The sequence below is a fragment of the Cheilinus undulatus genome, linkage group 22 (genome assembly GCF_018320785.1).
Source record: "Cheilinus undulatus linkage group 22, ASM1832078v1, whole genome shotgun sequence".
Taxonomy (NCBI): Eukaryota; Metazoa; Chordata; class Actinopteri; order Labriformes; family Labridae; genus Cheilinus; species Cheilinus undulatus.
Genome location: NC_054886.1, coordinates 32,884,406 through 32,896,610, shown reverse-complemented (window position 1 = coordinate 32,896,610; position 12,205 = coordinate 32,884,406). Strand labels below are relative to the sequence as shown.

Genomic DNA, 12,205 nt, shown 5'->3' with positions numbered 1-12,205 from the left:
CCTTTGTGAAAACTTAGTTGTTGATCCCCGAATCATAACTAAAGCGGACTGAAAGCAGACTCAACAGTGTTTGACCCCTTTGTGATGATTTTCCACAGCCACTCTGAGAGTCATCCCCGACAAATCTCAGTTCTTTAAGTATGAGAGCTTCTCCATTAAATGTGAGACGCCGGCTAACTCTCGTGGCTGGACGGTGAAAAGAAACACCTCCTTCAGCACGTCTGAGCCGTGTCAGTCCGGCTGGGGGAAACTGAAGAATTCTTCCTGCTCCAAAAATTATCCCAATGAAAAAGACAGCGGAGCGTACTGGTGTGAGTCTACTGATGGGAAATGCAGCAACGTCATCAACATCAATGTTACAGGTAATACCAAATATACTAAATATGGGTCAGTGATTGACTGTTTATCCTACAGTAAGTCTAAAATACTCTGTTTACAAGAAAGAGTTACACTCAAGCTGTTAAGAGCCAAAAATGCTCTGTAGAAACCCATTCAAACAGACATGATTTATGTAACTTCCATGAAATCATAACTTGTGCATTTTATCATATCTGGGTGTCAATCTGGGCTTTTGCCTCAGAATTCATGATTTTTACAAGTTTCCTCAGGATAATGTCATTTTGACCATGTTTGGAATATGAAGAATAAACAAGCTAAACATGCAAAAAATAATAATGCATAAAACTTAATGTTGCAGCTGATCATTGGTATACCCCAGGCTGTAATAATTCAACTAAAAAAACTACTTTGCATGTACCATATTAAAAATATATATTTTTCTTTCGTCAAAAAACATGGTGGCATTATGAAAAAAATGGCATTCAAAGGGTTACTATCTTTAAAAAAATCAATGAATTTTTGATATCAATAATTACGTTAGTTGTAGGGGAAAATAAACACAATGAAAGTAGAATAAAATCATAATGTATATTATTTTCATTGCTACCTTATGAAAAGGGCATTTTTTGCATTTAGCAGTTTAAGAGTCACAAAAAATAATGATGCATAAAATTCAATGTTGCAGCGAATCAATGATATATCCAAGACTGTCATAATTCAACACAAAAACATACTTTGCATGTAGTACATTGGAAACAAAAACATGGTGGCATCAAATAAAATCTGGGATTTAAGGGGTTAAAATTTTTTAAAAGATTAATTGAAAATTGATATCAACAATTAGGTCAGTTGTGGGTTGAAAAAAATAGTTTAATGAAAGTAGAATGAAATAATAATGTATAATATTTTTAGCTACCATGCAAAAAGTACATTTTTTTGTGCTTAGCAGTTTAAGGTTCACTTTTTCACACTGCACAAAATATAATACTCCATAAAAATCAATCATTGACATATCCCAGGCTGAAATAATTCAGCACAAAAAGATTACTTTGTACAGAAACATAGTACTGCCACATACAAAAAAATCAAAGGGCTCAGTATCACGTAATTACATGAAAAGTTTATTATTATAACAATATCATTTTCACATTTTAACAATACATTTTTCACGTTATAATGTGAAAATATCACATTATTTCAAGATATGATGTTTTCATGTTATAACATGAAATTATCACATATCATGAAATAACATGATAATTTCATGTAACAACGTGAAAACATCATATCTTGAAATAATGTGATAGTTTCACGTTATAACAAGAAAAATATATTGTTAAAACATGAAAATGATATTGTTATAACAATAAACTATTCACGTAATTACGTGATAATGAGCCTTTTTATTTTTTTGTATGTGGCAGTACTACATTTCTGTAACTTTGCATGTAGTACATTGAATTTTTATTTTATTTTATTTATTTTATTTATTTTTATTTTTTTACTTTTTCATCAAAACAAAAAAACACCCTGGCATTTAAAGGTATAAAATATATATTTTTCAAATTAATGAATATATGATATCAGGTAGGTTGAGAGTAAAGTACAATAAAAAAAAATCACTGTATAATATTTTATAGCTACTGTATCGGCGCATTTTATGTTCTTAGCAGCTTGAGTGTGACTATTATCAAAACAATCCCTACAGGTGAACGTCTTTTAATAGAATATTCTTTTCTGTCTCAGATAAAGTTGTGATCCTGGAAACCCCGGCGTTTCCTGTGACAGAGGGAGACAAAGTGACACTTCGCTGCTCCTACAAGGATGAAAATCAGGATGATTCTACATCAGACTTTACAGCAAGTTTCTTCAAAGATGGAGTTTTTATCGGTAAAGAGCCAGGAGGACAGATGGTCCTCCCAGCAGTGTCCACCTCTGATGAAGGTTTCTACAAGTGTGAACACCCAACGAAAGGAGAGTCGCCGCAGAGCTGGCTGGCAGTGAGAGGTGACGACAAAGCCTGATTGTTTTGCCTTCACGCTATTTAGCTATTCTCTGTTGACACAGTCGACACATAAATAAAGAATAAGAGCTCATATGTCTGGATCATATCAGGAAGTGTTCTGGTTTCCTTTTGCAGTCATAGTTAGAATGACAGATCACATTTCAGGAAACAGGCTTTTTAAGGTTCACACCAATGATTTAATCCAGAGTGAAGCCTCTGTGTAACTTACTTTTTACAGCTAGAAAGTCGTCCCAGATATTCTATGTCCTATCTCTTTCATTGCGTTCAACAAGATGTGAGCGTCAGACATTGTATGGTATTGCACAGTCATGATGCTGGCTGTCCACGCTGCATCTGTTAGAAACTGTACTCTCTGTCTTGGACATTTAAGTCTCTGCTCATAAACATCAGGACATCTCCTGATTTCATTTTGGATGCAAACAAACTAATGGTGACAGTTGTAGTTCAGGGATCTGGTAAGGGTTCCTACTGGTTAGCTCCACTGTGAAGTCTTCTGGGGAAGAGACCACAGGTCAGACCAAAAACTTGCAAGAGGGATTATGTACCCCTTCTTTAATTTTCCTGGGATGGTTCAGGGTAGCAGCAGGCTAAGTAAGTTGTCCCGGATGTTACTCTTCCTGGCACCCTTAGCAATTCCAAGTTCCAGGCAAGACTGGACATAAGAACCCCCAGCAAGTTCAGATAGCACACAAACAAAAGTATGGCGACAGACGTGGCAAGGATCGCTCCTGATCGTTTCCTTTCAGAGGTCTTACCTGGTTTAGAAGGAAAGCATTGCAGGTCAGAGGACCGTCTTTCCAACAAGGACGGATGGATGTCCTGATGGTTTTTTTCCTCCTCACAGATCGACCTGCCACTACCTCACCTCATCCTCCTCTCGTGTCTGTGACCAAGCTGGTGTGCTCCATCCTGCTCTTCATCCTCTACATCGTCACACTCTGTGTCTGTATTTGTGTGTTCTGCATGAAGGCTCGAGGTAAGAACACTTCATGTTGATCATTTTTAGATCAATCAGTGATACTCAACGTGTGGCTCTGGAGCCATGTGTGGCTCTTTTGTGATTATTTGTGGCTCTTTGATGTCTTAATTGCAAAATTGTAATTTCAGCTAAAATTGTGTGGGGATGCTGAGAGCTGAATTGTGGAAGAAGTGCTGAAAAAATGCCAAAAAGCACAAAAATAGCTGAAAATAACATAAAAGTAGCATAAAATGGTACAAAAGTAGCTGAAAAGGCATTCAGTAGATACAAGGATAAAAATAGCTGAAAATAGTGAAAAAGTAGCTGAAAATAGTGAAAAAATAGCTGAAAATAGTGGAAAAATAGCTGTAAATAGCATAAAAGCTGAAGAGTGCAATATCTGATTTGTGAAGAATGTGAAATCATTGCTCAGAATATATAATTTAGTTTATAAAAAAATTAAAACACTGTCTTATTGACAGAGTAGCCTCTTGAGTCTAAAGGCTGAAGGTGTGTGAGATTGTGTTAAAGATAGTGGAGATATTGTTCACAGCAGTGCTCCTTAACCCTGCTCAACCACAGAGCCAAATTGTTGAAAAACACCTTTGCAAGAGCCACAATCTAAGTGGTGAAGCAAAAACAGCTTGTAGTACAATAACAATAAGTTAAAGGTGGCAAAAATGGTCAAAAAAAAACAACAAAAATGGGGGAAAAAGGTGAGAATGGGGAGGAAAAGTGGAAAAGGGGTCAGAAAGTAGAAAAAAATGGGTGAGAAGTGACAAAAAATGGGTCATAGGTGACATTAAATGGTAAAAATGTGGCAAAAACTGGGCGAAAAGTGACTAAAATGGAAAAAAAGCAGTCAAGAGTGGCAAAAATGGGCAAAAACAGGAAACAGGTGGTATTAAGTAGCAAAAGTTGGGATATAGTGGCAAAAAGAAGTGGCAAAAATGGGCAAAAACTAGGAAAAAAATTGGTATGTAATGACAAAAGGTAGCTTAAATGGGTGAACACTGGGATAATGATATAATTTATTAATTAATAAATTTTTCTCGGCTGATGTGCACACATCCTCATGAAGTTGAATTTCATTGTTTGCTTCTTATTGTATTATAGGGCTTTCCTATCAGACTGTTCTGGTGTTGATTGTTTAGAAGTGACACACACACAGGTGTTGTAGAGATGCTGATGAAAGCATCGGGCTGAAACGCGTCTGTTTTGTTTGCTGCTCTCATTTTCTTTTTTTAAATAAAGGTGTAAAGAGTGCTGATCGTTTTGGTTTTTGTTTAGCGTATGTTGCTCTAAAAGCTCTCTCTACTTCTCAGCATTGATAGTTCCTTTCCAGATGTTAGAGCTGCCCACGCCATAGGCACTAATGCAACCCCATACCATCAGAGATGCAGGCTTTAGGACTGAGCCAGGAGAACAAGCTGATGCTCCCTCTCCTCTTTAGTTCTCAGGACACGACGTCTGTGGTTTCCTCTGACCACAGAACAGTTATCCATGTTTCCTCAGTCCATGTTAAATGAGCTTTGGTCCAGAGAAGACGGCGGTGTTTCTGGATTGTGTTAATATATGGCTTCTTCTCTCCATGATCCAGCTTTAGCTGTGATTGGTGGATGGCACGGCCAACTGTGTTGACAGACGATGATTTCTGCAATGTTCCTGAGCCCATGCAGTGAATTTAGTTCAGAATCATGCCTGCTTTTAATGCAGTGCATTAACTCAGTTTAGTGACACAGACCAAAGATTGTGGCTAACAGGTTGAGCTTGTCTTCATGGCGACAGCAAAGCAGCAACACTGGCTGACAACAGGAAGTGAGACAAGAGCTGTGAACTGATACAAATCTCCTTTAACCAAAGCTTGAAGTCTTCAGAAATTCACTTTATAAACTGTTTCTTCTCTGTTTTTTTTCTGCAGCTTGAGCTAATGATAGGAAGAGAGTGACTTATTGTTTCTAAAGACAAAGAGCAGGACACAGGAAACAAATTTATTCAGCTTTTTATCATCATCTTTTTTTCTGGCTTAATATTTATTTATATTCCGTGATTTTTTAGGTTTTTTTCATATCAGAAAGTAATGAGTATTTTCACAAAGATCCATGCTTTATACCTCACATACTTGCACTCATGACGTTTTAAAATCTTGTTTTACACTTACGATATTAACTCTTTAAGCCTGAAAACACAAATTATAGCCAGAAAATTCAACTTTTTGGGAACTTAAATGTTTCTTTCACTTTCTAATGAAATCCAAAAAAATCAAAATTTCCATAAAATTTAATATTTATATATATATATATATATATATATATATATATATATTTGTATCTCATTTGATACATTAGGTGTTTTGGTAACTGATTATCCATTTGAGGGTGTTTTTATCTATTATCAGATTGTATTCAGAAGTTTGTTTTTTTTTGTCATTTCTGATCATATTGATTAGATAGAGGTATCATAAAAGGATGTATCAGATACAGTCATGGGTGAAAGTATTGGCACCCCTGGAATTTTTCCAGAAAATACATCATTTCTTTCAGTAATTGTTGCAATTACAAATGTTTTTGGTATACACATGTTTATTTCATGTATGTGCACTGAAACAACACGAAAAAACTGAAGAAAAAAATAAAATTGACATAATTTTACACCAAACTCAAAAAATGGGCCAGACAAAAATGTTGATACCATGAACTAAATATTTGGTTTCACACCCTTGGAAAAAAAATAACTGAAACCAGTCACTGCCTATAACCATCAAAAATCTTCTTACACCTCTCAACTGGAATTTTGGACCACTCTTCTTTTGCAAACTGCTCCAGGTCTCTCAGATTTGAAGGGTTCCTTCTTGCAACAGCAGTTTTGAGATCTCTCCATAGGTGTTCAATGGGATTTAGATCTGGACTCATTGCTGGCCACTTAAGAACTCTACAGCTTTGTCTCCAACCATTTCTTGGTGCTTTTTGAGGTATGTTTGGGGTCATTGTCCTGCTGGAACACCCATGACCTCTGACCCAGACCCAGCTTTCTGACACTAGGCCCTACATCACGGCCCAAAATTTTTTGATAGTCTCCAGATTTCATGATTCCTTGCACACAGTCAAGGCACCCAGCGCCAGAGGCAGCAAAATAAGCCCAAAACATCCTTGAAGCTCCACCATGTTTGACTGTAGGTACTGTGCTCTTTTCTTTGTAGGCCTCATTCTGTTTTCTGTAAACAGTAGAATGACGTGCTTTTCCAAAAAGCTCTACCTTAGTCTCATCTGTCCACAAAATGTTCTCCCAGAAGGATTGAGGCTTACTCAGGTACATTTTTGCAAACTCTAGTCTGGCTTTTTTATGTCTCTTTGTCAGCAGTGGGGTTCTCCTCGGTCTCCTGCCATAGCGCTTCATCTCATTCAGATGACCACGTATGGTCCCAGCTGACACTTTTGCACCCTGAGTCTGCAGGACAGCCTGAATTTGTGGAAGTTGACTGAGGATGTTTATCCACCATTCCAACTATCCTGCGTTGCATTCTTTTGTCAGTTTTTCTCTTCCATCCACGTCCAGGGACATTAGCCACAGCTCCATGGGTTATAAACTTCTTGATTATATTACACACAGTGGACAAAGGAATTTCAGGATCTCTGCAGATGGTCTTTAACCTTGAGATTGTTCAGATTTTTCCACAATTTTGCTTCCTAAGTCCTCAGACAACTCTTGGCTCTTCTTTCTCTTCTCCATGCTTGGTGTGACACACAGACACAGAACACAAAGGTTGAGTCAACTTTTAGACATTCTAACTGGCTTCAGGTGTGATTTCTAGATTGCAGCACCTGTTACTGCCACAGGTGAGTTTAAATGAGCATCACATGCTGGAAATAAAATGATTTACCCACAGTTTTAAAAGGGTGCCAAAACATTTGTAATTGCAACAATTCTTGGGAGAAATGACGTATTTTCTGGGGCGCCAATACTTTCGTCAATGACTGTATGATACAACAGGCTTTAAGGGGTTAAATTCAAACTATGCAATACATAAAATACTCTTTTACATATAAACATGTTTTTTGTAATAATTGCATTTGAATAATTTTCATACAAGACTGATCAATTTTCATTCAGTCTCAGTTTTGTGTCATAGCTTATTTTATTTCAATGTTCTTATCTCTACAGCGCTGATGCCTTTGCCCCTTGATTGAGTTCCTCACTGATGTCTAACATTCATATTTCTACAAGCATGTCATGTAATTTCATTTTTCCATGCGGTCCTTGCAGTACCACTGTTTGACCAGTAGATGTCAGTGTTGGCACTTTTTAAATCGCCCCAAACTGCTGAACCTGTTTAACGTATTTTTCTTTAAATTGTATGTTGTGTATAAAGCACTTTGTAAGAAAAGTGTATATAAATAAAGATTGATTGATTGATTGATTGATTGATTGTTTGATTGACTGATGTGTGCCTCATAAGTGATACTTTACAAGAGGATGATCTTCAGATACCTGCAATCTTTCAGTCACAACCTACTTATCATGCTTAAACGACTGAGACTTTTTGGAGTGAATTTAGAAAAGTGAGAGTGTAGATGTGGGGAGAAATACAAGGTTTTCAGACTACAAAGAAAAGTATTCAACTGAAAAAAAGAATAAACTATCTATCTATCTATCTATCTATCTATATATATATATATATATATATATATATATATATAGTTTGGGGGGGTAAATGCATTTTAACTGTCAATAGAGACACTGTTTTTTTTTTTTATAAGCACATTAATCCCATGACAAAGCATGCCTCAAACAAACTCTTTTTTTTAGGTTGCCCATGGGGGGGCTTTCTGGGGCCCAGCCACACTGGGAGCCCACGGAGGTAAGCAAAATCATGGTCCATTGTAAAGTTAAGTTGTGATATCCAAAATGTATTTTTACCCTGAATTACATAACAACTGTTCTCCAAGCAACAAAAAATAATTTTATTTATTAATCCTGTTGACAATGTGTCAAAAAGTCTTTTACAAAAATGTAAACCCTTTTCTTGAAACCAGGGTCCAGAGGGGGCCCTAATGTTAAAGCTGACACTACATAAAAAATACAAATGCAATCAAATCAATTTGGTTGCTAATCTTTGACCCATCCAAGACTCTCAACAGCACCAAAGCCCCTTCTGACTATTTATTATATGAAAAATAATTCACTTTTTCTGTTTTGTAGTAAAACATAGAATATTTCAAATAATCAAACTGGCATTTAAAGGGTTAAATTCTTGACAGTTATTGAATGTTTGGTAGATTTGAGCAGGTCTGAAGTTGTTTAAGAGATTTATAGGAAAAAAAAGTAGAAAAAAATATTGATGTATGCTGATTTAATGGCAGTTTTTCTGTTCGTGTACATTTTTGCCTCGAAGGTGTCCCGAGGGTAGTAAATTTGAGGAGGGCACAAGGGTTAATAAAAAAGGCTTAAAATGTGAGAATTTGCTTGAATTTAGTTTGAAATTTAAAGAGTTGATTTTGTCATGACCCTTGTTCTGATTCCTTGTGTTTTACTGTTGTATTCCTTGTTTCTAGTTTTATATTGTAATTAGGTTTTTCCCTGTATTCCATGTTTACTTTATTCCCTGTGTTTTCTGTCTAGTTCATTCCTTGTTTCATGTCTAGTTTTACTCTTCATGTTTCATGTTTAGTATTCTCTGTGTTTCTTGTTTAGGTTTACATTCCCTGTGTTTCATGTTTAGTTACTTCCTGTGCTTCTTGTTTAGTTATTCCATGTTTTGAATTACTCCCTGTGTTTCATGTTCAGTTTTCCTCCCTGTGTTTTAGTTTCCCTCCTTGTGTTTGGTTCTTTGTATCCTCCTGTGATTCCTTTGTTCAGCTTCGAGTGTTTAGTTTTGTCATTCAGTCCTTGTGTGCTTCTTGTGTTAGGCTCCATGTTTCCTGTTTTATTTTGTAGTTGCCTTCCCTTGTGTGTGATTCCAGTTTTGCTTCCTGCCTGAGTTTCCCTCCACTTTGATTATCCTTACCAGTTTCACCTGTGTCTCATTATCCACACCCGTCTCTCATAGTGCAATCACTCCCAGTGTATTTAGCCTCTGTGTCTCCCTGTGTCTGTGTCGGTTCATAGATGTCTTCCCCGTGTTACTCCTTGTGCTTTCCTCGTGCCCCTTTTGGATTTGCTTTGTTTTATGGACTTTTGAGTTTTGATTCCTAGGGTTTAGTTCTAAGTAGTTCTTTTGTTTGTTTGTTTCATTAAATCAGTTTCTCCTAGTTTATCTGCATTTTGGGTCCTTCTCCTGTTGTTGTTGGATTTTGCCTGCCTGCCTTCTGTGACAGAATCTGACAAATTTTTTTTGTTTCTGTTGTTGTGGCATGAAGGGGCCCGTCACCACCAGGAAATATTTCTATTGTGTAGAATCTGTCAAAAGTGAGGTTTGATGTTTGCATTGGGATGTGTAGTTGAGTCAGAATCTCTGTCTTTGTTTAAGTTGTGGCTTTTTTACTTTCAGTTTCTCAGAGGAAGTACCGGTAACCGAAAAACCACCACTTTTGTGAGATTTTAGATTCTTTTGGTTTAACTTTACTGAGCAGATATGTTTTTAAAAACATGTGACATTCATTACACATCTGTGACTCTTGTGAGGTGGTCTATATCATTTCCTGTGTTTTGTCAGGAAGTGGCTGACTTATGGGAAAAAACACAACTTAACTGTCGCATTATCACACACAAATGGAGATTACACCTCTCTGCCTGATGCTCGGTAGGTGAATTTACTTTTTTTGATAATTAACAGTCTCTATGCTCTCATATCTATCTGCTCTATTACTAACCAGACTTCCTTAAAGTCTCAGCTGCTCACAAATCAAATTCTGAAACACCACTTTGATAATTCGAGGCTTTGTGCATCATAAAACAAAACTTTTTCTTCCTGTCCTACTTTTTTATTTCTAGTGAGAATTAACCACTTTATTTCTAAATATGAAGATGCTCTCTAAAGTCCTTATTTATCATCATTTTAATCCTGTGAATAGAATTGTGTGTATCAGATGTAGACCAATCTGCTTCAGTCTAAGGACATCATAACTCATCATAATGTGAAAAATCACCTCTATGCCGACGATACTCAGTTATACATCTGTGTTACCCCGATGACCCCTCAGCGGTTTTAAGCATTGCAAACTTATGAGAGGTTTTAAGATTCAGATTTAAGTTTTAATAAACATTTCAACATCGCCGAAATAAGATGTTTTTTTAACACAGAAAAATGCTGAAATTATAATTCCTACCTTTATTATCACCTTTTTAGATTATTGGAACTCCTTTTTACCATGTACTACCCAAAAAGTGAATTTTAGAATCACTGCTTGTTCAGAATGAGTTTTGACCAGAAAAACAGATGTGAAAACATAACTTTCTAACTTTCCAGTTATACTTCTCTATGTATCAAAAACTCTCTCTCACTGCTTCCCTTTTCAAAGTCTTGATCTAACCCACACGGGCTCTAGGGAGAGCTTTCTGTGTTTATATCCCAGAACTTTAGGACGTTAAAATCACAAGCTCACTGGATGTTTAAAAAAAGATAAAAAAATAATAAATACAAATCTTTTTAATATTAATATTTAAACATTTTTGTAGTATTATGTCTTTTTTATCTCCACTGTTTTATTGCTTTCATTATTCGTTTATTAATGCTTGCTGTTCGTCCAAAAATTTTACTTCCTGTTTCATGGGGAACAGAAGAACTGCCATGGCAACATAGACTTCCTCAGTATTACGAGGATGTCTTTAGATTAGGGCTGTCAACAGACTTCGCCTGACCCTGTGAGGGTTTCTAAACAGATTTTGAACCTTCAAACAGTCAACCAAAGGAACAATTAAAATGCAGCTGAGGGATATCCTACAACGGGTACCTCAAATCGCACATACAGCAGCACCTTCAAAAACTGTCACATATGGGGCGCAGGTGGCTGAGTGGTTTAAGGTGCACCCCATGTGCGCAGACGGCCCAGGTTTGGGTCCAGCCTGGGTCCTTGTTTCCGACTCTGTCCACTGTCCTCAAATAAAGACACAAAAAGCCCAAAATTGACCTTTGAAAAAAGAAAAAAAACTGTCAAACATACATGTAATGGTGCATTAGACACCTATGAAATTACACCTAAGACAGCATTTAAGGCACTGATCATCACCTGGAGGTCACATCAGGTCCTCCACAGCTTCCCACCCGGCCCTCAGAAGATGTTTTTCTTAAAATGTGAGGAAAATGTGTAATGGTATTTGCAGTGTCTACTAATTTTCAAAAATCCCTACAGCCATGAAAGGAACCCCAAAATGAAGTGAGATTAAAACATTTTTTCTGGATTTGCTTGATGCTTGAACAGTGTCACAAACCCCGTAATGCACATCATGACAGCCCTACAAATATGCAGCTAAAATATTTCAGGCGCCCCCTTGTGGCTGGCTGCAGCAGGGAGTGAATTTACTGCTAATGCCTAAAATAAGGTACATTTCAAAGGAAATCAAAACATCTCTGTAGATGTCATTTGCTTAATTAACTCACAATTATAAATAAATAGATCCACAGTGTCTGCCAAGAAAACAATCTGACTTTTGTGCAAATGAAGCTGGTGATCCCCGATTTGCGGTGTCCTGAATAATAAGTAAAGGGGACTGAAAGCAGACTCAACAGTGCTTTGTGTTTGACCCCTTTGTGATGATTTTCCACAGCCACTCTGAGAGTCATCCCCGACAAATCTCAGTTCTTTCAGTATCAGGGCTTCTTCGTTAAATGTGAGACGCCGGCTAACTGTGGCGTCTGGACAGTGAAAAGAAACACCTCCTTCAGCACGTCTGAGCCGTGTCAGTCCGGCTGGGGTAAACTGGGCAAGGACAAGGATTCCTCCTGC

General features: G+C 37.0%; 1 protein-coding gene across 1 annotated transcript in view; it reads left to right on the top strand.

Moving 5' to 3' along the window:
- The window catches only part of LOC121504346, a 16,177-nt gene extending 3,972 nt beyond the window's left edge, over window positions 1-12,205 (top strand). The window contains exons 2-7 of the mRNA XM_041779056.1: window positions 99-362; window positions 2,086-2,346; window positions 3,210-3,341; window positions 8,130-8,181; window positions 9,976-10,062; window positions 12,027-12,205. Of these exons, the coding sequence (XP_041634990.1) occupies window positions 99-362; window positions 2,086-2,346; window positions 3,210-3,341; window positions 8,130-8,181; window positions 9,976-10,062; window positions 12,027-12,087 (857 nt within the window). The 3' untranslated portion in view covers window positions 12,088-12,205. The remainder of the gene's footprint in view (window positions 1-98; window positions 363-2,085; window positions 2,347-3,209; window positions 3,342-8,129; window positions 8,182-9,975; window positions 10,063-12,026) is intronic.